General features: G+C 47.7%; 8 protein-coding genes across 8 annotated transcripts; 4 read left to right on the forward strand and 4 right to left on the reverse strand.

The window, feature by feature from the left end:
• The first annotated feature begins 296 nt into the window (after positions 1 to 296).
• F5891DRAFT_117569 (uncharacterized protein) lies at positions 297 to 1,641 on the forward strand. Its single transcript, XM_041365730.1, has 8 exons — positions 297 to 322; positions 401 to 453; positions 505 to 525; positions 581 to 1,115; positions 1,169 to 1,252; positions 1,303 to 1,332; positions 1,380 to 1,499; positions 1,551 to 1,641. Exons 2-8 carry the CDS (start codon positions 431 to 433, stop codon positions 1,599 to 1,601), a joined length of 864 nt encoding a protein of 287 aa, XP_041228707.1. The 5' UTR covers positions 297 to 322; positions 401 to 430; the 3' UTR covers positions 1,602 to 1,641.
• A 414-nt stretch (positions 1,642 to 2,055) lies between these two features.
• F5891DRAFT_1020667 (uncharacterized protein) lies at positions 2,056 to 3,164 on the reverse strand. The gene is made up of 4 exons (XM_041361136.1): positions 3,029 to 3,164; positions 2,741 to 2,972; positions 2,627 to 2,684; positions 2,056 to 2,534 (listed from the first exon to the last, which is right to left on the reverse strand). The coding sequence occupies exons 1-4, from the start codon at positions 3,135 to 3,137 to the stop codon at positions 2,376 to 2,378; spliced, it is 558 nt and encodes a 185-aa protein (XP_041228708.1). The 5' UTR covers positions 3,138 to 3,164; the 3' UTR covers positions 2,056 to 2,375.
• Positions 3,165 to 4,183: 1,019 nt separating this feature from the next.
• F5891DRAFT_1020681 (uncharacterized protein) lies at positions 4,184 to 5,853 on the forward strand. The gene is given in 8 exon segments (XM_041361137.1): positions 4,184 to 4,206; positions 4,258 to 4,886; positions 4,974 to 5,172; positions 5,225 to 5,308; positions 5,359 to 5,388; positions 5,436 to 5,555; positions 5,607 to 5,746; positions 5,761 to 5,853. 6 exon segments carry the CDS (start codon positions 4,567 to 4,569, stop codon positions 5,655 to 5,657), a joined length of 804 nt encoding a protein of 267 aa, XP_041228709.1. The 5' UTR covers positions 4,184 to 4,206; positions 4,258 to 4,566; the 3' UTR covers positions 5,658 to 5,746; positions 5,761 to 5,853.
• Positions 5,854 to 6,199: 346 nt separating this feature from the next.
• F5891DRAFT_117807 (atromentin synthetase) lies at positions 6,200 to 9,753 on the reverse strand. Its single transcript, XM_041365797.1, has 7 exons — positions 9,719 to 9,753; positions 8,731 to 9,660; positions 8,543 to 8,679; positions 8,251 to 8,489; positions 7,363 to 8,196; positions 6,553 to 7,307; positions 6,200 to 6,495 (listed from the first exon to the last, which is right to left on the reverse strand). Exons 2-7 carry the CDS (start codon positions 9,422 to 9,424, stop codon positions 6,290 to 6,292), a joined length of 2,865 nt encoding a protein of 954 aa, XP_041228710.1. The 5' UTR covers positions 9,425 to 9,660; positions 9,719 to 9,753; the 3' UTR covers positions 6,200 to 6,289.
• A 903-nt stretch (positions 9,754 to 10,656) lies between these two features.
• F5891DRAFT_117832 (uncharacterized protein) lies at positions 10,657 to 12,363 on the forward strand. Its single transcript, XM_041365799.1, has 8 exons — positions 10,657 to 10,716; positions 10,772 to 10,800; positions 10,853 to 10,885; positions 10,941 to 11,733; positions 11,785 to 11,868; positions 11,919 to 11,948; positions 11,996 to 12,115; positions 12,167 to 12,363. The coding sequence occupies exons 2-8, from the start codon at positions 10,784 to 10,786 to the stop codon at positions 12,215 to 12,217; spliced, it is 1,128 nt and encodes a 375-aa protein (XP_041228711.1). The 5' UTR covers positions 10,657 to 10,716; positions 10,772 to 10,783; the 3' UTR covers positions 12,218 to 12,363.
• Positions 12,364 to 13,278: 915 nt separating this feature from the next.
• On the forward strand, positions 13,279 to 15,752 carry F5891DRAFT_117878 (pyridoxal phosphate-dependent transferase). Its single transcript, XM_041365805.1, has 4 exons — positions 13,279 to 13,729; positions 13,787 to 14,556; positions 14,605 to 14,961; positions 15,014 to 15,752. The coding sequence occupies exons 1-4, from the start codon at positions 13,541 to 13,543 to the stop codon at positions 15,573 to 15,575; spliced, it is 1,878 nt and encodes a 625-aa protein (XP_041228712.1). The 5' UTR covers positions 13,279 to 13,540; the 3' UTR covers positions 15,576 to 15,752.
• F5891DRAFT_117865 (uncharacterized protein) lies at positions 15,753 to 17,127 on the reverse strand. Its single transcript, XM_041365802.1, has 3 exons — positions 16,643 to 17,127; positions 16,387 to 16,589; positions 15,753 to 16,329 (listed from the first exon to the last, which is right to left on the reverse strand). The coding sequence occupies exons 1-3, from the start codon at positions 17,027 to 17,029 to the stop codon at positions 15,930 to 15,932; spliced, it is 990 nt and encodes a 329-aa protein (XP_041228713.1). The 5' UTR covers positions 17,030 to 17,127; the 3' UTR covers positions 15,753 to 15,929.
• A 1,496-nt stretch (positions 17,128 to 18,623) lies between these two features.
• Positions 18,624 to 20,840, reverse strand: F5891DRAFT_1020710 (MFS general substrate transporter). The gene is made up of 11 exons (XM_041361138.1): positions 20,580 to 20,840; positions 20,493 to 20,512; positions 20,327 to 20,434; positions 20,187 to 20,272; positions 20,098 to 20,110; positions 19,957 to 20,043; positions 19,772 to 19,906; positions 19,325 to 19,708; positions 19,153 to 19,269; positions 18,958 to 19,098; positions 18,624 to 18,897 (listed from the first exon to the last, which is right to left on the reverse strand). Exons 1-11 carry the CDS (start codon positions 20,769 to 20,771, stop codon positions 18,714 to 18,716), a joined length of 1,467 nt encoding a protein of 488 aa, XP_041228714.1. The 5' UTR covers positions 20,772 to 20,840; the 3' UTR covers positions 18,624 to 18,713.

A 20,840-nucleotide genomic window follows, 5' to 3' on the forward strand; every position in this document is an offset into this window, starting at 1 on the left:
TTATCATTCCCCATCAAGGCTCACGAGGGAAGTCCTTTACGTCCTGACCAGCTTGTCCAATTAGGAGAGGTCCATCTATGTTCAGCAAGAATTCAATATTCAACGAGGATAAGAAGTTAACAATGCATGTTTTGGTGATGTCTACTACATGAATAAGGGAAATAGGTATAAATAATCGATAAAGGTGTTGATTTTTAGCTCGTGTAAGTCACATGATATGTATAACTCCGCGACTCCGACGGAATCAGAAACACCTCAAGGCTGTCCAACGAATATCCTCACACCTGGTCAAGTCCGGTGGATCCTTATTATCAAGGAAGAGGTTAGTAAATCGTAATTCTTCAGCGGAAATGTGAACATTCAACGTTTAACAGTGATCTGTGTATTGTGATATTGTCAGTCAACAACTATTCCCTAAATATTCCCTAAGATGAGCTCGAGGCGATACGACAAGTGAGGTACCTCTCAAATACGCCTGTCATTGATACTAATGAGAATGCACAGTCCTCCACCTTACTCCCTCAGGTGTGTAAGCCTCGTTGACAGGTTGATACTTGATAGGTGATGACAAGCCTTGCAGTTCCTCAGAGGCAAACCCTCTGATAGGGACTCGCAGGCCTTCTCGTCGTCATCAATCGTCCTGTGTCTTTGCAGCACTCATCGCTTTTTTTGTCGTTGCATTCACCGTTGTCAATCTCTGTATCAGCCTTTCCGAGGACCCCTTGGATCCAGATGTTCGAGAACGCATTCGCAAGGAATGGAACATTGAACTTCGCCGGCACGAGGAAGAAGTTCTCAAGCGCATTGACATCAAAAAACATTGGCTTCTGGAAGATAATGACAGGATTCGTTCCCGCGAACAATGGCGAACGGAAGTCAAAGAACATGAGCGTGAGTTGGAGGAGAGACGAAAGCACGAAGAAGAAGAACGCCTAAGATTGAATATGTTTTGGACTGACTTGGCGTCCCACACATGTACGACGTACGCCACTCGAGAGTACACTGCCCGACTTGTGAATGTTCCGTCATACTACAACCGCCGCGTGGAGGCTTGCATGGCCACACCAGTGGAGATCCGTGGGGTTGAATATACACCTAAGTGGTGCGAGGATCATGTGAGGGTTCCTGTGTTTCTTGGTAGTACAAGCAGCTGATATTCCGAGTTCAGGGTCCAAACAATGTAGTAGGTCATTGGGAAGTCGACCAGCATGAGCCAGATTGCGCGTCGTACTGGAACTGGTACAAAGATTTTGTTTGTCGATCCTTCTCGTCAGCATATTTGCAACTTATTGATTGCTGCAGGGTTGTGTTTCGCCTGGATCCGGCCAGCGAGTAAGTTTCTTAGACATGAATTCGCGAGCGAAGTTGACGGTATGCAGCGTATTGAACATTACCTCGAGAACCTCCCGTCGGGGGCTGATTGGAAGGAGTTCTGTGCTACCACTCCTGCAAGCTTCAACGGGATGCATTTCATGGGGTCAGAAATCTGCTTTCAATGGGTTCGCTGCTTAGTCGCATCAATTTGGCACGATTTGTTGATTATTTTATAGAATGGTGGCACATACGGTCATTGGGTTTTTGATGACGATAACTGCAAGTAGTCAAGTCACAATGACGCTTCGATGTTGGATGAGGCTCGGAATTTTGATGGGCTATTTTTGCTGTACCATTCGAGATACTTCATGTTTTATGTATTTTTTTTGGATCACTAGTATTCACGAGAGCGTTGAAGGATAGGCACTGCTGCAGCCACCACTGAGGGCTATGAACTTCGGAGCACGCAACACCACGGAAAACAAGATGACTAACTGGAGAATGTTCCGTCGAGTTATGACCATCGTTTGGAGGCTTGCGTAGCCATACCGTAAAGATTCACTGGACTGAATGTACACCCAAGTATTGCATGTAACCCTGCAGCAAGACTTTTGGAAGAACTTAGGTTTCACCATCTGGCGCTTACAGCCTGTCAGCTTGCTCAATTTAATCAGAGTAGTAGATTTTGGTCGTGGAGTTGCATAGCGGTCACATGCGCAGAATGTCTGGGAATAATTGAAGAGCTGTCCATAATTTCTGATATTATACTAGAATACGAGAGGGACCGGGAGAAAAGAACACCCCTGGATGGGCGTTGCCATTACGACTACAGGAAGCCTTGAAGTTGTACAGGCTCATGCTATGAGATATTAGAGATATTCAGGATATCGATTTAAACATTGTCAGTATGTATGTCAAATCACTTGACTAAATAATATGACGAAAACTTTGTATGTCTCCTTGAAATCTATTTCAGAACACCGAATACTTCGATCATGAAAGGGCTAATAAATAGAAACAAATTCCCCTACTCCTTGCAGAACAGTTAACTTCACCAAGTATCACACACCACTGCCAGTCGATATATACACATGCTCCTGAAAAGCGATTGAGGTCATACCAGTCGCTGCGTCAGCATCGGCAACGAGTTTAGCGTGGTATTCCCGAATGCCAAGGATCAGGCGTGGTCCCAGCACAAACATCTGCACGACCTGCGAAATCTGAACAAACCCAGAAATGATATTAGCGTTCAGGAGTTATACTATAGGAACGGTAAATTATGGTAGCGTGCAAAAGTTAAAGACTGACATACCGTTAAGAGTATCGGAGAGAAATCAAGAATGAGCTCGAAGCAAGAAACAACAACAAAACTACCAGGACCGACCCTTCAGCGGAAAAAGGAAGAAGAATCACAGTATGGACTTACCTCGCAAAGTAGAGCATGTGAGTTGTCATCAATATCGTAAAACAGTCCCCCATAATCCCTCCTGTCGAGTGTCGTCGAAGTTCACGGAAGTGTTTTACCGCAATCCAGACTGCGAGACATAGTGCGAGGACCTCCCACACGGTGTCGAGTATCCAACTGATGGACTCCAGAGGTATGAAATCTTCCGTAAAGCCAATCCAACATTCATAGGTGCCAGAGAGGATGAATTGCTCTGGTATTCATTAATGAGCTCCATGCATGTTTGTTTTCATCCACAATTAAACGTACCCGCAGAAGCATCTATCGTCATAAGCAAGGTGACCACTCCACTGACAATGTTGACAGCCAGGAAGGTGACAATAAGAAATATCAGGATCTTTCTGGATCGTTGATGCATGGCATGCAGCCGAATGATGATGATGACTTGCAGAATGTTTTGGTCAAGTCAATATCACTGAGATCTCGTAAGTGCTAAGCTCACCCCACAGCATCGCAAATACCACAATGAACGTCCAATAATGTACGATAGACGTAATCAAGCCTAACAAATCCAGTCAGTGACCAGCCTCGGGTAGCACACACTCCAAATAAACTCACATCTGTGGCAGTATAGCGTGGCAGTCAACGATGAACCAAGAAGTTGGCAAAGAACCACACTCACTGCTACATGGCTTCGCGTTAATTGGAGGGGGATAGTAGTAGGCATCCGTGCAGAAGACTCACTGTATCTGTCAGCCAGATGGTCGGAACACAGTCTGTATGCTGTTGGTCAGAAGAGGCGAAGACAGTGAATGTAATAAGGAGACATACTCAGCATGCATAAGCTGATTATAAGAGATAGACAATTAGCACAACACTGATCATTTAGCCTTCAGAACATACGCAGCATATGAGATTCCAAGGTAACGCACCTAGGATACTTTCAAGTCAGCACAACATGGCAACTGCGACAAACAAGCTACATACACCGAGATACAGAGCTGTCATTACCGACCAACGTTGTCTCTGGAATCGTGTATATTCTCATGCGTGTTCCTCTGATACCAGACTCTACTCATCCAGATGAGTTCTACCTATAGAAGCCATTCTCAACGAGATAGCTGCTCCGGTCATAGCATCGACATACCTCTTGTCCAAATGTAAGTGCTGAAAATACTTGTAAGATATCAGCAGTCCTTTAATATAATCATGCTCACCCCAATCATACGTCACTCCAACGAAGGCGGCAACTGCGAAATGGCAGCCAAGGTTTAGATCGAGTCAGCTTCCATGTCCGACTAATCTCCACGAACATCCCAGATGGTGGCTCGAGCCTCGTGGTGTCCATGCGAATAGCCATAATACAACTCCGCGACTCCGACGGAATCTGCTCAGGAAAACCTGGCATCCTCATTGTCAGCAACATAGGTCCAACGAATATCCTCACACTTTGTCGAATCCGGTAGATCCTTATTATCGAGGAAGAGGTTAGTAAATGGGAATTTTCAGCGAACATCTGAACATTCAACGTTTAACAGTGATCTGTGTATTGTGATATTGTCAGTCAACAACTATTCCCTAAATATTCCCTAAGATGAGCTCGAGGCGGTACGACAAGTGAGGTACCTCTCGGATACTCCTGTCATTGATACTAATGAGAATGCGCAGTCCTCCACCTTACCATGACAGGTGTGTAAGCCTCGTTGACAGGTTGATACTTGATAGGTGATGACAAGCCTTGCAGTTCATCAGAGGCAGACCCTCTGATAGGGCCTCGCAAGCCTTATCGTCGCTATCGATCTCCCATCGTCTATGTGGCACTCATTGTTCTCTTTATTATCGCAATCATGGCTGTCAAATTCTCCACGAGCCTTTCCAATGACCCCTTAGATCCGGATGTTCGAGACCGCATTCGCAAGGACTGGGACATTGAACTTCGCCAGCACCAAAAAGAAGTTCTCGAGCGCATCGACACCCAAAAGCGCTGGCGTTTGGAAGATAACGAAAGGATCAATCTTCGCGAACAATGGGGAACGGAGGTGGAAAAGCACGATCGTGAAGTGGAGGATAGGCTAAGGCGTGATGAAGAACACAAAAGTCATATGCACGAACAATGGGAAAGAGAAGTGGAAGAACACAAGAAAGAAGTGGAGGAGTTACGGAGGCGCGAAGAGCAAGACAGAATCATTCTCCGCGAAAAATGGCACAGGGAAGTGGAAGAGCATGACCGTGAAGTGGAGGAGAGACGGAAGCACGAAGAAGAAGAACGATTGAGATTGAATATGTTTTGGACCGACTTGGCGTCCCACACGTGCACAACATACGCCACTCGGGAGTACACCGCCCGACTTGTGAATGTTCCGTCATACTACAATCGTCGCGTGGAGGCTTGCATGGCCACACCGGTGAAGATCCATGGGATTGAGTACATGCCTAAGTGGTGCGAGGACCATGTGAGTGTTCCTGTGTTTTTTGGTATACAAGCAGCTGATATTACGTGCGCAGGGCCCAAACGATGTAATAGGTCATTGGGAAGTCGACCAGCATGAGCCGGATTGCGCGTCATACTGGATCCGGTACAAAGATTTTGTTTGTTGATCCCTCTCGTCGGTATATTTGCAACTTATCCATTGTCGCAGGGCTGTATTTCTCCTGGATCTGGTCAGCGAGTGAGTTTTTCAGACACAATGTAGTGAGCGAAGTTGACGGTATGCAGCGGATTGAACATTACCTTGAGCACCTCCCATCGGGAGCTGATTGGAAGGAGTTCTGTGCTACCACTCCTGCAAGCTTCCTCGGGATGCATTTCATGGGCTCAGAATTTTGCTTCCAAAATGTTCGTTGTTTAGTCGCATCAATTTGGCACGATTTGTTGATTATTTTCTAGAATGGTGGCACGTACGGTCACTGGGTTTTTGATGACGAGAGCTGCAAGTAGTGAAGTTACAACAATGCTTCCATGTTGGATGAGGGTGATGTTGTCTTGGAATTTTAATGGGCTATTTTTGCTGTACCATTCGTTGTACTGTATACTTGCATCACTGTATGTCTTTTTGGGTCACTAATATTTGGATAATCAGGGATAGGCACTGCTGCCACCGCCATTGGGGGCTACGAACTTCGGAGCACGCAACGCCACAGAAATCATGACCCAACTGGCGAATGTTCCGTCGAGTTATGACTGTCGTTTTGTGGCCATACTGAAAGATTCACGGAACTTAATCAAATGTAGTACACTCAAGTATTGCAAAGATGATCTTGGTGTTCCTGTGTTTCTTTGTGTTATGAGTACTGGTAGTTGATATCCCTCGTTCAGGGTCCATTCATAATTTAATAGGTCACAAGTTGAGAAATCGAGCAGCAGCAGCCGAATTGCTGGACACTTTGGCCGTCATCAACGCATGCTATGGAAGTTTTTTGTCCATTAAAAGGAGTACCACTCTATGTAGGATAATACACAATATGCACATCGACACAATTAATCCAACGAATTAAGCACATGTACTCCGAGTATAGTCGAATAGATACTGGCGAAAAGACAGATATAAACATAATTCGATACTAAATCTTTTACAGGCCACGAGCCTCGAGACGACCCCGGAAGATCTTCTGGAACTGCGGGACGTGGTCAAAGTCCATCAGAGTGTAGTGTTGCCCTGGCACGTCGGTATATGATGGCTCGCCACGGCTGAACCCAGACCATGGCTTGAGCTGGTTGTTGAGCCAGTCTGACTTGCTGCCGCGGAGAGGAATAGCGTAGAAAACGTCCGTGGCAGCTGAAGAGACACGGCATATGAGCAAGTGATAATGAAGTGAGAAAAGAAATGACATACAAACTGAGCCTGATGGGTTGTAGTCCTTCCCGCACTCGATCAGGGACCCGGCGATGTCCACCCAGTGGTCAAGTTTCTCAGGAGTCAGCTGGAGCTCGACGAGACGATCAGGGGGAGACAGCTTCCACACAACCTCGAGCTGCTCCTTCCTCGTCATCGGCCTCAGAGCAGGCGCGAGATCATTGGCATCGTGCTTCGATACGAGACCGAGGAAGTACGACAAGTTGAGCATGCCGCCCGTCCAGTCGATCTCGTGCATGCGGTCCGCGATATGAGGAGGAATGTTGATGAGACCGACGAATTTGACTTCTTCGCCCATCGCCTCGAGCCGCTTAGCAACTTCGAACGCGACGACACCGCCGTAACTGTAGCCCGCGATGGCGTATGGCCCAGTTGCTTGGGTCTTCTTGACTGCTGCAGCGTAGCACGACACCATCTCGTCCATAGAGGTGAAGAAGGGGTGACCGGGCTCGAAGCCACGAGCACGGAGGGCGTAGAAGGGACGCTCGTTCTGGAAGTATTTGGCAAGGTTGACGAAAATCAGGACCTCTCCGACACCAGGGTGAACGAAGAAGATCGGAGTTTTGTTTCCGGTCAGCTGAAGAGGAACGATAGGGTCGTACTCTTCAGTCTGGCTGTCCTTGGAGAGCAGGGAGTCGACATAGTTGGCGAGGCTCGAGATGACGGGGTGCTTAAGGATCTGGATAGTGGGGATTTCAGGAAGGTCGAAATGTGCCTCTCCCTCACGCTTAAGCCTGAAGATGATATGCATTAGTGAGAGCCATTTTAGGGCGGGAAGTATATACTGACCTAATAACATCAATGGAGGTACCACCGAGTTCGAAGAAGTTGTCGCTGGCTGACATCTCGCTTTCCGCGAGGTTGAAGATCCCAGCATATATCTTGGCAAGCGCCTTCTCCGTCTCCGTGGATGGCGCGACGAACGTAGCGCCACGTGCCTCGCTCAGAAGCTCTTCCGAGCGAGCGATGTGCTTCGCGAGCTGGCCTTGCTTGAAGAGACTGATCAAACGCGCACGAGACAGTTTACCGAGAGTGGTCTTCTCCATCTGGTTCACAGGGATGGGAACGACTAATTGAGGCGGCAGCGTGATCATTTTCACGCAGATGTCCCGAAGGGCCCGGTGAGTGGCGAAGAGCTTTGACGAAGCGTCTGCTCCATCGAGGTCGAAGGTTGGCGAGTAGAAAATGATGAACCCTTCCGTCTCCTGACCAGGAGCACGGTACGGTGCTGCAGCGAGGAACGAGTGAGTCACTCCTTCAACGGTCTGGAGGTGAGTCTCGAGCTCAGGGATGCCGTACGAAACACCATGGACGATGACGGTGTCCTTGATACGACCGCTGAGGCGCATGATCCCATTCTCGATGATGCCAACGTCGCCGGTGCGGTACCAGCCCCCCTCGACGAAGCTGGAGGCCGTAGCCTCTGCGTTGTTGTAGTAGCGTACGAAGACCATCGGCCCGCGAACCTGGAGCTCACCGCTCTCCCCGTCGGGGCGCAGGGTCGAGCCGTCTGCGGGGTCAACGACACGCATCTCGCAACCATCGATGGGTCTCCCGAGATCAAGGAACTCGTGAGCAGGCTCGCTTGTGAGCACATCCACGGGATGGTAAATGCATCCGGCACTGCAGAATCCCCATCAGTTTCTTTATGTACCCATATGGTTTCATAAGTCTTACCAAGTTTCTGTCATTCCAAACCCAGGAGAGATCTCGAACGATACAGCGGACGGGTTCTTGCTAAGCTGCTTCATGGTAGCAGCGAACGCCTTCGCGGTCTTGGAAACAACAGCTTCACCTCCGCTGTTGATTCGCTTGATCGAAGACAGGTCGAAAGTTCCGAAAAGGTCGGTGCGCTTTTCCAGATCGCGCGTAAGCTTGGACAGCAAGAAGTTCGGAGCAAAACTCAATTCGATCGACTAATGATTAAATCATCAGAGGTGCGTTTGGCTATGATTTCATACGGACATACCTCTTCGTCAATCAAACGGAGCAGCCGAAGAGGATCAGCAAGGATAGCAGACGCGTGCACGTGGAGTTGCGAAGCGCCGTATAGCAAAGGCGTGATGTGCATTTCCAACGATCCTGCGACGTGATCAAATCCGACCCCTGAAAGTCATGATCAGTTTGAGGATAAAGGTTAAACAACGCGCGTCATACAGTTCAAGACTCGAGATTCGGAAGTCAGGCCGTAACTTTGGCCCTTTGCACGGCATGCAGCAATAATCGTGCGGTGCGTGTGCACGACAGCCTTGGAGAATCCGGTAGACCCTGAGGTCAAGAACAGGATCGCCTCGTCGTCTGCCTTGGCTTCGTATGCAACCCAGTCAGCTGAGACGTTGAATGTCTCCGCCGACGCCTTTAATCCGGAGAGCAAGTGTACTTCCAGACCAGAAATGGTGCTAATCTGCTCGGCCCCAAGTTCATTTGTCAACCAAATAGCAGACCCAAACAAGTTCTTGATGTGGGCGACATGGCCCTCCTTGTGCGCCTGTTGCGCGCTAAGTGCAGGCTGCAAGCAAGGCACATAGCCAGCCAGCAGACATGCCCATACAGCAGCCATATTATCTTCGTGCTCCGTCAGGTACACGACGACGACTGAGCCCGTGGGCTTGCCCCACTCTAGCATGGCACGTGCGAGGTTGCGAGCATATTGGTTGAAGGTGCTGAAGGTCTTTGTCTGAATGGAGGAGTCATGTGCTGAGGAGGTTATGAAACCAAGCTCGTGGGACGGATAACGGTCGACAGCTTGAGCGATGACGTCGTGGAGAGTATTAGGTGGAGAGACGATGGATGTCTTGAGGTCGGTGAAGAATTCAGTGGTAGTGGTAGAAGCGACTGCGATGGGTGCCATTGCGAGATGAGTCTAAGTTCTGAAATTGTATGAGGATAAGATAAGGTGTCTAGGATATTGAATGCGGATCTCCTTGGAGGTCCGAGCTTATATAGTACGAAGTCAGGGCCACAATCGAGCAGCACTGCGGTGAGCTTACGCAGTACCGTTAGTTAGACTCAGATACGTCGTCGCAGGATGCACCGCTCAGATCACTGGGTGGGACTATTTTCAAGTCAATAATCGCTTGCGGAATCCTACAATGTGTTAGCATGTATTAGCACAGGACTAGCTTGTAGAAACATGAAAAGTCACCGAAGAGCCTGAGAGCCGGGAAGTCGGATGTCAATGTGCTCGCAAATATTATTGAGTCCCGTGAGACAGACCGATCGGGAGCTAGGACGACAGTACGAGCTTAGTCTAGTACTGCAGTGTACATAACTGAATGGCCTTGGCCCATGGATCGATATGGTGATCGGATCTGCACAGCGTGGTGCATATATCCAGCGTATCACCGCTAGTGACTCCGCTAGTTTGGAACAAGTTCAATTAGCTGCGTCGTGAAGTCACTGCATCAAGGCCACCTTTCGAAGGAAAAGCACACTAAAGCCAATCTGATCCCCGACGACGCTTTCATGAAAGCCGGTGAGGTGTTATCGCAACTCCGCGACCATGCTCACAGCCTAGGTGGTAACCACATGCTTCTTATGCATGGATCGTTGTCTTGATAATTATATGGCACTACCGACGATATCTTACCCTCTGCATCGACCAGTTCTTGCCAGTACAGTTGCCCGATATTCTTGGAAGAAAGACTAGCCGACCTTTTCCGATCGGTCATGAATTCTCCGCGAATAGTCAATCACAGTAGGCGATGATCGATGATCCGCTGGAGTTGGAGGCCGTTTGCGACCATATGCAAATATATATTTTACAACATCTGTATCGGTTTGTTAGTCTAGTAACCAGGTCAGCCTATCTTGTCAAACTTACTGCTAGGACTTACTGGTATGTCTCGATTCACTCAGTCTTATCTATAGCGGCCAACTTATGATCGGGAATCGAGATTTTCAATTCAGGAACTTGTACATGTGATGATATCGAATAAGGTGGCAACTTGATAGTTGGACGAGACCAAGCTGAGCGCTGAATTGGTAGCTCGCCCTTTTGATTATTAATTATTACGTAATACTTATTTGGTTGCAACTTATCAACTCCGCGACTCCGACTGAATTCGCCCATAAACACTGCCTCTAACATTTATAGGCGTTACAATTTGTCAAATCTCCGGTAGATGTTTGTCTGAGAGAGAGGTTTGTAAATGTTGATTCTTCTGCGAACATTTGATAATCAACAGCTATTCGCCAGATATTTCCGAACATGTGGCAGGATAACAAGTGAAGTACCGTCTTGAATACTCTTGTCATCGATACTGATGAGAATGGGTAGTTCCTCACCCGGGCCCCCACCTTACCATTCTCGGTGTGTAAGCCTCACGAATAGATTAATACCTGATGGGTGACGACAAGCCTTGCAGCTCATCAGAGGCAGACCCTCTGATAGGGCCTCGCAAGCCTTATCGTCGCTATCAATCTCTTTGTGTCTATGTAGCAATCGCTCTCTTTGTTATTACATTCACGATTGTCAATTTCTCCATTAGCTTTTCCAAGGACTCTTTAGATCCGGATGTTCGAAACCGCATTCGCGAAGACTGGGACATTGAACTTCGCCAGCACCAGAAAGAAGTTCTCGAGCGCAATTACACCAAAGCACGCTGGCTTCTGCAGGATGAAAACAGGATTCGTCTCCGCAAAAAATGGCAAGCAGAAGTAGAAGAGCACAGGCACGACATGAAGGAGAGGCGGAGGCGTGAAGAGCAAGACAACATTCTTCTCCGCGAAAAATGGAGCAGGGAAGTAGAAGAGCACAAACACGACGTGGAGGAAAGACGGAAACGCGAAGAGCAAGACAACATTCTTCTCCGCGAAAAATGGGGCAAGGAAGTGGAAGAGCACAAACACGACATGGAGGAGAGACGGAGGCGCGAAGAGCAAGACAGAATTCTTCTCCGCGAAAAATGGAGCAGGGAAGTGGAAGAGCACGAGCGCCAAGTGGAGGAGAGACGGAAGCACGAAGAAAAAGAACGCTTGAGATTGAATATGTTTTGGACCGACTTGGCGTCCCACACGTGCACATCATACGCCACTCGAGAGTACACTGCCCGACTGGTAAATGTTCCATCATATTACGACCGCCGCGTTGAGGCTTGCATGGCCACACCGGTAGAGATCCATGGGGCTGAATACACACCTAAGTGGTGTGAGGATAATGTGAGTTTCCTGTAGTTCTTGGTATACAAACAGCTGATATTGCGTGTGCAGGGTCCAAACGATGTAGTAGGTCATTGGGAAGTCGACCAGCATGAGCCAGATTGCGCGTCGTACTGGAGCTGGTACAAAGATTTTGTTTGTTGATCCTTCTCGTCGGCATATTTGCAACTTAATGATTGTCGCAGGGTTGTGCTTCGCCTGGATCTGGTCAGCGAGTAAGTTTCTCAGACACGATATGGTGAATGAAGTTGACGGTATGCAGCGTATTGAACATTACCTCGAGAACATTCCGTCAGGAGCTGATTGGAAGGAGTTCTGTGCTACCACTCCTGCAAGCTTCAACGGGATGCATTTCATGGGGGCGGAAATCTGCTTCCAAAAGGTTCGCTGCTCAATTACACCAATTGCGGCACGATTTGTTGATTCCTTTCAGGATCATGGCACATACGGCCACTGGGTTTTTGATGACGAGAACTGCAAGTAGTCAAGCTACAATGGCGCTTCGATGTTGAATGAGGCTTGGAATTTTGATGGGCTATTTTTGCTGTGCCATTCGCTGTACTTTATACTTGTATCACTGTATGTCATTTTTAGGTCATTAGTATTCATGACTTCGAGTATTCACGAGAACCTGAAGGATAGGCACTGCCGCCGTCACTGGTGAGTCCCAACGGCAGCTACGAACTTCGACACAACGCCACAGCAAAGGGTTCATGGGGCCAGCAAATGTTACTGCGCTGTAGATGGACAGGGCGCAGTAATCTTGAGGTCCCCAGCCGCCCAGCGAGTGCAGGATAGACCGAAAACTCAGACCCAGCCGCGACATTCGCAACTTGACCAAGGGAGCAAAATGCATCAGGTGTTTACTGAGGCCTGAGGTACGAAGGTAGGAGAAAGCCCACCAAAGGAGACGCTGGATATCAAGGAAGCAATTGAGGCAGCACGTCACGGCCGGGTTCGTCCTGCGTGCCTGTGGTATGACGTCTGATTATTAAGAAATCGCGCAATTATAGGTGACATTACACCACAATGTTGATGCTTCTACAAATTTGCTATCTCGTTCCAATTCATGCCCGAGGTCCGATTATGAAACTGGGGTACAGGCTGCCACCCCAAGCTGGACGACACAGGCATCGCAGTACGTTAAACATTTCGTCCCTCGCCCTCGATCTGCATACCCACAACTCAAGCAGCACTGCGGATAATATCCGATCAATCCTGTCATAGAGCCCACCTTTTCCTTTGTCGAACGCGAATCAAAACTGGGTACTTGCTAATTCAGCACATGAACAACGGTAGTATTTGCCCTTCGAGTCATGTTGCTTCAAAAATGGATAAGGCAATCATGGGAGACTGCGTATCCGTAGCAATGGACGCGAGGTTGACACAGAAGTTTGAACAGTCGTCGTCTGATGGGATCTCGTGTACTGTGGGGGGTGTAGAAGACTTGCCACAATAATATCCAGCAGCAATAAACCGTGTAAGTGATTCTTCTGAGGTGGTGTTCGTAGTAATCATCTGATATCCTTGAGAAGCAGATATTGAACCTGACCTTGCGACTGCAGTAGCTCAGGACTTTAAAATTAGTGACGAAGCATCGCTCATCCGCACCGAGTGGTGCAAACCGATTGAAAACCCGAATACTGTCCGGCTTAGTAAGCTTGCGGGGGTCGTATCGGGTAAAGAATTGCACCGCGAGTCATTTAGCTGGACACGCGACTGAATTTATGCAAGCGCCAGTTTTTGCTAGAAATAATCCTTAGGCATCGCAAATATCAGATATTCACTTCTACCCCGCGATAATATTATGACTACCCCGCATTCCCCAAGCAACTATCCACTTGGATCTGCAGTACCACCTTTCACTCAGCATGCGATATCTGTTTCACTTCCTACATGGGCAGACAATGTGGGATATGAGGAAGGAGAAAAGCGAGTTGTTGATGCTATGGTGACCGGATACCCAAGGTTCTTTATCCATCTACGCATCGAAAAGGTATGTGTCTGTTCCAAGTCAAATTAAATAGTATGTCCCTAACCCATTAATCGGAAGCTTGCACGGATATGCGAGCTAAAATTTGGGGCAGCCAACGAAAAATGCATGTTATACCCATCCAAGAAGGTCGCAGATCAGTGTCGATCTTTTATGCTTGATCGAGCATCATTAGCAGGCACACCAACGCACGCGCGGCTCGTGCAATATCACATTTATCCTGAGGACACTCCCGTGCCATCCACGCAACACACGGTAGAGCTACACATCGTTCTATTCCCTGCAGATGCATGGCCTTTCGCAAAACAATTCTGGCAGCATACAGGTCTCGGTATTTCTTCCCGCCTCGCGGACTACTGTCTCTCCCTTCTCCCGGTTGAATCACCAAATTCTCCGGTACTCTCGTCAACGTCTCCCCGTACTCCATTCAAGACGCTGAACAAACACTATAGCGTCAAGCGCGCCCCACAATCGTCGTCCTTCGGATCGGCTCTTTCACTCAGTTCGAACCTGCAAGAGGAACTCAGTAAAGACCAAAACATCTATCTTGAAGAACGATACGGGAGAAACCTCCCAGTTAATGCAGGTTCTCAAGCAAAGCGGGCTATGCGCAGACGAATTGCTGGCGTGCTCGTTAGAGACAATTGGGAAGACTGTCCGAATGGTCCATGTGCAGGCGCACAAGATGTCGAAGTGGGGCCCAGCCACAGAGGAGTGAAGGACGTGACGGAGGATGATGTATACCTATTCCCAACTGGCATGTCTGCAATTTGGAGTGCCCATCAATTGATTCTAGGCACACGGCCACCGGTCAAGAGCGTGTGCTTTGGGTACTTTTTTTTAAAGTTGCATCGAGATACGTGCTGATAGTCTCTTAGATTTACCTACACTGATACCCTAAAAATCCTTCAAAAATGGGGTCCTGGCTGTCACTTCCTCGGACACGGTCTTGACTCTGACATAGACGCGCTGGAGACAATTATCAAGCAGGAGCTTTCCGCGAACCCTTCCGCGCTGCCTATTGCAGCTCTTTTTACAGAGTTCCCGTCAAATCCTCTCCTTCGCTCAGCTGACATCTCCGTCCTCCGTGCCCTTGCAGATAAATATAATTTCGTGATCGTCATAGATGAGACCATCGGAAACTTCGTCAATGTCGACGTGCTGCAACATGCAGACGTCGTTGTGAGCAGCTTGTCCAAGATCTTTAGCGGCGACGCAAACACTATGGGCGGAAGGTAGGTATCTTACCATCCTCAGAAGCTTGATCTCATACTTGCTACCACTCAGTTTAATTCTCAATCCTCAAAGTCGCCACTACGCCACGCTCAAAGCACACATGTCTGCTACCTATGAAGACACATACTTTGATGAAGACGCAATCTTCATGGAGCGCAACTCCCGAAACTTTGCATGGCGCATTCGCATCATCGATGAGAACACGCTCGCCGTTTGTGACTTCTTACGATCGAGATCCATCGCAGGTGGAACATCCATACCATCCCCCGTCATTAAAGAGGTCTTCTACCCAAAATATATCACGACTGAAAACTACCTCTCGTGCAAGCTCCCAGAGGGAGGATACGGAGGGCTATTTTCACTCACGTTCACCTCGACTGCTGCTTCGCGGGCTTTCTTCGATAACATGCCATTCCAGAAGGGCCCGAGTCTTGGAACGAACTTTACGCTCGCGTGTCCATATACCATTTTAGCGCATTTTTTCGAACTTGGATGGGCAGCGGAGTACGGTGTAGAAGAGGGCTTGGTGAGGATTAGTGTTGGGATGGAAGAAAGGCAAGGACTTCTGGAAGGTTTCGAAGTCGCTCTTAGAGCTGCAGAAGCTGCGATGTGACGTGATGGCGTCTAGTTGGAGTGCTTCAACAGTACATTCAAACGTTCAACGCTTAACTCGAGACTCTTTATGTAAAGGGTCGTTCGACCTTTGGCGAGGTTACTCCTTTTATTATAACCTGTCTATCTGATGTCACTGCACTAACAAACAGTTTAATGTACAAATTATCCACCATTACCTGATCGAAAAAGGGAGCATGAAAGCTTCGAATACAACTACAAGGTGAACGGAAGAATACGACAACGAATGCATATGAACAATAGTGCATGGAGGAACGAAATCTCTACTCTATTCAAACTTCTATGAGCCATGACGACAACGAGAGAACGTGATGAAGGAGAAATTTTGAATCCATCAGGAATCTGCGTCAGAGGAAAGCCCATTGCCATTCCCCTCAGCGGTGTGTTTGGCCTCTTCTGCCTTCGACCCAAGGACGTTAATGATCTCGCCTATCCGCTGAGTGAGCTTTTCAAGCAGTGGAGACACGCGCTCTTTGACCTCTCTACCCACGCGATTGAGCTTCTCGGGGACAGGGAGAGAAGGATTCGTGATGATATCGTGTAAGTCTGCGACGGTTTTGGAGATGTCAGGATATGTAGCCTGTATGGTCTGAGGGAGCTGAGCGGTAGAATGCTGTATTTTCTGCATCTCGGAGAGCAAATTGTGAGCAACACCATAGAAGGCATTTTGAGCATTATTGAACTGGTTGGAGGCGAGAGCAGAGATAGAATTAGCGGTGTCTGTCGCGCGTTGACTGAGGGATGATTGGTCAGAATCAACGCATATATGCGCTAAAAAGAGGGTATCTCACACTAGGACACTTTGCTGCTGTACTTGCTTGAGATGCTCTGATGAATAGACGTAGAGATGGTCCTTGAGGTGCTTGGAAACGTTGATCGCACGCTGATACTGATATTGAGAGTCGGAAGATGTAGACGAGGGCGAAGAAGCACCCGATTCATTGGAAATATTTCCAGTGATTTTCTCGATGTAGTCAACGACCGGTGCAAATTTCTGAAAACTCATGTCAATCGTGTAACAGGGGTTATACGTCACGTGGTCCCCACCTTGTCGATCCCCTCTGCAACGCCAACTGCAGGTGTTTTGACATTCTCAAATGTCTTTCCTGCAGTTTCACGCACGTAACTGGCCACTTCCTCGGGCTTGGCCTGGAACGGATAAGGGTACCTCGACTCAACTGCATCGAGACCCTTGTTGGCGATACCGTCCGCACGGACGAGGAGTGGGGCTAGACGAATCTGAATAGGCTGCGAGTAGTTATAGGCGGTGTTGGTGATTGATTGAGCTGCGTGGTATGGAGAGCGGGTGAGCGTGTTTTTCTCAAGGATGGAATTTATCTGTTCAAGTGAAGACGCAATTAAGGGAATAGAAACAACACGATTTAAAACCGTGATTTCAGGTACTTTGAACTGTGATTGCGCGGTTGATGCCATTATGAAGGTGAATGTGAGGTTACTAGTAGGTGTACAAGAAGGGAATGGAAAAGAAATGGAAGCGCAAGGGGTTGATATACTTCGAATGTGGATTGACATGTGATTATACCCATATCGCGTCTGTCACGGTCACGCTTGTCGTATCTGTCACAGCTTTAGCACTTCCGGGATTCCCCACGAATCAAGCCTTGATGTGCTATCTAGATTCTCCGAGAAACTGCTACTTCCGATGCTTCGTCACTCTAGAGATTTGATGCATACGGTATCAATGACCTCGAATTGGCCTCGACTCATCAGGTGATTTTTCTGCTTCTTGTTCACCGCTCTAGCCGCTTTCTTGACATCCTTATTGTGGTAGTAGCACAGGTATGCATATACGTGGAGTGCTATCGCTTATGACAGCCGATCCCTCGTGATTTTTCAAGCGAGGGGCTGCGGAATTACCACTATCGCATGACAAGACATTTCAAACCTTCAGGTTAGACTAGCCTTGGACTAGCCTAGAGCCTGAGAGCTAACCCTGTTTCACCTCAATATACACTCCAGCCAGTGCAGAGTTTATTTGCATGGGAATGAGACGCTGTCAAGTTTTCACCGTGCAGGGAAGCACTTTGGGCCGTCTTTGGCAGTCTTACTAGTCAATCATTGATGAGATGGCTTGGCACCTCACTCGCCAAAATAGTGAAATTAATGAACCAATAGCTCATACGGACACTTTCTAACAACAGAAACAGCACCAACCTGCATATGGCGATCTTAAGTTTCTATGCAATGTTCGAATGTCGGTCGCAGACCGGCACAGACAATACAGATAAATGATTGTGACCTTTTTTTGTTCTGGTCCGGTTCCAATTTCTGTCAAAGTACTCTATGTCGGACAATCCAAGGAAGAACGATGGGTACTTGATGATCCGCGTTTCGGCCACGAACTTGGCGGTAACGTTCAAGTTCAATTCTATTTCTACTACTGAGAAAGTGTCGAGTGTGCATGTTTAATGTACATATAGCATATGGCACGAGAATAATGGGGAACTAGTTGAGGATAGGATATTTATACTGAGTCGCAAAACTATCACGTGTGAGACATAGTAGGATATTGAGTATTGTCAAAGGGAACTGGGAACGAAAGGAACTCGACGTATCGGCACCAACCAACAAAACAACCTATGAGTACTTAGTCAAAGAAAACACTCGAACTTTGGATGTGCTTCGTTGTCTACACCCAAAAAGCGCGTCAAATATGCACGGTCATCCTCCAAGTGCGCCAGAGCATTCTCACCATCCTTCAACGCGAGCAATGCTTTGTCATTTTGTGCTTTGAAATAACTTGCCAGCGCCGGAAGGATAAAACATTGTGTATAGTTCGTCCCATTTTCATACGACCCGGGGGCCTTCCGCTTCAAGTTTTCGACATCAAAAGAGCCCCAGTCGATTTCCATTGCAACCAAACGCACGATCGTGAAATCATTATTATCCCAGGGTTCATCATCATGCGGCCCCGGGAGATAATCCTGAATCTGGATGCGATCGTTAAACACAGCCGCCAGTGCAGTCGCGATTATTTGGGCGACCCTGGATTGTGTGGAGATGCATCGTAAAAATTCATATAGCATCAGTCACACACCAGCACAGATGATGCATATGAATGATTGTGACCTCTACAATCACTACTCTTTACGACAAGCTACAATAGGTATCTATAACCTTTAGCAAGATTCAGCTCGCGCTCTTCCTCACCAGCAGCTTCATTCAATCGCTCAAGATGCCGCCTAAACACCCAGCACAATGAAATGCATGAGATGGCTAGCACGATGCAAATGAGGTACGAGTTTGTATATGTCGGGCCCCAGCTGGATGGCCAAATGTATCTGGTGTGGTATGAAATGTCATTAATGGTGACATACAAGAGATACTAGAAACGGACTGACGGTGATAAGGTGTTCCCTGATGTTCCAATGCAATTCATGAACCCGATCGCAACCGCTCGCTTAGAGCTAGAACGAGCGAATGTATTACTGATCCACGTTAGCAGAATGACGTTCGAGACCTGTGCTTGGGCCATGAAAAAACTGGTTTAAATAATCAGAAACGCAGAGATGAATGATGCATGAAATACGACTGACAGTGAGATGTAGCGAACGGTAAAATTCATCGTGGACATAGCCAGAACATATCCAGTAATCAACATCAATAACGCAAAGGTCATATGCCCAAAGCGTTCACGCGTTGCGTCAGAGTGACTTGAAAAACATAAGTCTTCACTGAGGGGTAAGTTGAAACTTCAATAGCGCCTACCGTGCGATAGTGACTGCGGTGATTGTGCTCATGATCCATGGCGGTGTGCACAGCAGAAGACTGATAGTAGGCGAGTACCCCATTGTGGCCGCCAAGGTCGGGAAGAACATATTAAAAGACAGAGATGCATTACAGCAACACAATGCCGTGCCAACCAACCACGCTCTCCAATCAGTCATTAATGACAGGACAACAGCAAAGCCGCCGGATGACGTAGGCTCAGCGGTACCATGGCCTTCTGAATCCTCCTCCATCCGCTTTTGAGCCAGATTATGCTCTGCAGGGGTGAGCCAACTCGCAGTGCTCGAAGGAAAGTCAGGAAGTATGAACATTCCACCGATGCCGACTAAAATCGTCAAATAGCCCTCTATGAAAAACAGCCACCTGAACTTGAAAGTAATCAAAATCCATGCCAAGCATCTTCCAGGAAAAATGCCTGTTCCGCACCTCCAGGCCGCATAACCAAGAAGCCCCTCCATGGTTGCTAGAATTCCAGAGGCTAGCAACGAACCAAAAGCATTGCTAATTCCAATTCCTGCGGTAAAGAATGCGGTCCTGTACCCAAGCTCTTCTCGCTTATACCTGCGACTCATTCAGCAAGCCTGTCACGTGAAGTGAAATGCGAAAAATACCATCTTGAAAGCAGATAAACAGCACCAGGATAAAAGGTGGCCTCTAAGAATCCCACCAGAAAGCGTGAAGAAAGTGCTTGGTAGTAGCTGCAAAGATATATATCAGCGTTATAATCGTACACTATTGTACAATACACCAACCTCGTAGATATCCCTTTATTGATATTGTGGGTTGTTGCCGTTCATTTTAAGTTCGCCATCACAAACACGAGTGAGACGACAAAACACACCAATGAGAGTGGTCAGGAGACCCCATAGCGACATGCAGGTGGATAGATACAATGATGGTTTTGTTATGCGAGTGAGAATGAAGTTTCTGCCACCATGGTTCAACTTTCAGAGAGAAGTAGTAAAATATATAGTTACTTACGATGGTGTTTGCATGAACACATAGCCGATGTATAGACTGCTGATCAACGTATTGAACTGTGTACCCTTCATACCAAGGTCTTCCTCGAGACCACGAAGCCTCGCAGCGCTACGGATAAAAACGTATATTAGCTAGAAACATAGATATTCCTTGCGGAACGTCTTACGCAGCGTTACTTCGATCCATCTGGGGGTTGTAGTAGTTATCACAGAGGTGGAGAACGGACGAGACAAGTTACTGATGCCTTACGCACCTGGTTTAAGATGTAGATAAGAACAAGATACGCTGTTCTGGAATCTAGCTTTCGTAGAAGATTTCGCTCCACAACCTTCCTAGAAATGGACTCCGGGTCGTCATTGTCGTCGAGGGATGTGCCATAGGCAGACTGTGTAGATTCGCCGACGTCTAAATGCAGCAGCGACCTACTTTCGCTGGGAGAGGACATCTATGTTCAAAAGCTCACAGAATCGTATAGCGGTGGCACAAGGACAAGCTCTAATGATATCTCTCACTT

This window comes from Suillus fuscotomentosus, assembly GCF_016647785.1.
Source record: "Suillus fuscotomentosus strain FC203 chromosome Unknown F5891scaffold_14, whole genome shotgun sequence".
In the NCBI taxonomy this organism is placed as follows: domain Eukaryota; kingdom Fungi; phylum Basidiomycota; class Agaricomycetes; order Boletales; family Suillaceae; genus Suillus; species Suillus fuscotomentosus.

Coding starts and splice junctions, on each gene's coding strand:
- F5891DRAFT_117865 (XM_041365802.1), bottom strand. CDS start 17,029: ATGGCATCAACCGCGCAATCACAGTTCAAAGTACCTGAAATCACGGTT. Junction 16,590..16,642: donor TTGCAGAGGGGATCGACAAG/GTGGGGACCACG, acceptor ATGAGTTTTCAG/AAATTTGCACCGGTCGTTGA. Junction 16,330..16,386: donor CAGCAGCAAAGTGTCCTAGT/GTGAGATACCCT, acceptor ATCATCCCTCAG/TCAACGCGCGACAGACACCG.
- F5891DRAFT_1020667 (XM_041361136.1), bottom strand. CDS start 3,137: ATGCATCAACGATCCAGAAAGATCCTGATATTTCTTATTGTCACCTTC. Junction 2,973..3,028: donor GACGATAGATGCTTCTGCGG/GTACGTTTAATT, acceptor AATGAATACCAG/AGCAATTCATCCTCTCTGGC. Junction 2,535..2,626: donor TCTCTCCGATACTCTTAACG/GTATGTCAGTCT, acceptor GGGTTTGTTCAG/ATTTCGCAGGTCGTGCAGAT.
- F5891DRAFT_117569 (XM_041365730.1), top strand. CDS start 431: ATGAGCTCGAGGCGATACGACAA. Junction 526..580: donor CCTCCACCTTACTCCCTCAG/GTGTGTAAGCCT, acceptor CAAGCCTTGCAG/TTCCTCAGAGGCAAACCCTC. Junction 1,253..1,302: donor GGAACTGGTACAAAGATTTT/GTTTGTCGATCC, acceptor TGATTGCTGCAG/GGTTGTGTTTCGCCTGGATC.
- F5891DRAFT_1020710 (XM_041361138.1), bottom strand. CDS start 20,771: ATGTCCTCTCCCAGCGAAAGTAGGTCGCTGCTGCATTTAGACGTCGGC. Junction 20,513..20,579: donor TTATCTACATCTTAAACCAG/GTGCGTAAGGCA, acceptor TACAACCCCCAG/ATGGATCGAAGTAACGCTGC. Junction 19,270..19,324: donor ACCGCAGTCACTATCGCACG/GTAGGCGCTATT, acceptor ATGTTTTTCAAG/TCACTCTGACGCAACGCGTG.
- F5891DRAFT_1020681 (XM_041361137.1), top strand. CDS start 4,567: ATGGCTGTCAAATTCTCCACGAGCCTTTCCAATGACCCCTTAGATCCG. Junction 4,887..4,973: donor GTGGAGGAGTTACGGAGGCG/CGAAGAGCAAGA, acceptor GAGACGGAAGCA/CGAAGAAGAAGAACGATTGA. Junction 5,173..5,224: donor CTAAGTGGTGCGAGGACCAT/GTGAGTGTTCCT, acceptor TTACGTGCGCAG/GGCCCAAACGATGTAATAGG.
- F5891DRAFT_117832 (XM_041365799.1), top strand. Junction 10,886..10,940: donor CCCCCACCTTACCATTCTCG/GTGTGTAAGCCT, acceptor CAAGCCTTGCAG/CTCATCAGAGGCAGACCCTC. Junction 12,116..12,166: donor CGGAAATCTGCTTCCAAAAG/GTTCGCTGCTCA, acceptor GATTCCTTTCAG/GATCATGGCACATACGGCCA.
- F5891DRAFT_117807 (XM_041365797.1), bottom strand. CDS start 9,424: ATGGCACCCATCGCAGTCGCTTCTACCACTACCACTGAATTCTTCACC. Junction 8,680..8,730: donor CGAATCTCGAGTCTTGAACT/GTATGACGCGCG, acceptor CATGACTTTCAG/GGGTCGGATTTGATCACGTC. Junction 6,496..6,552: donor CAACCCATCAGGCTCAGTTT/GTATGTCATTTC, acceptor GTGTCTCTTCAG/CTGCCACGGACGTTTTCTAC.
- F5891DRAFT_117878 (XM_041365805.1), top strand. CDS start 13,541: ATGACTACCCCGCATTCCCCAAGCAACTATCCACTTGGATCTGCAGTA. Junction 14,557..14,604: donor GTCAAGAGCGTGTGCTTTGG/GTACTTTTTTTT, acceptor ATAGTCTCTTAG/ATTTACCTACACTGATACCC. Junction 14,962..15,013: donor GCAAACACTATGGGCGGAAG/GTAGGTATCTTA, acceptor GCTACCACTCAG/TTTAATTCTCAATCCTCAAA.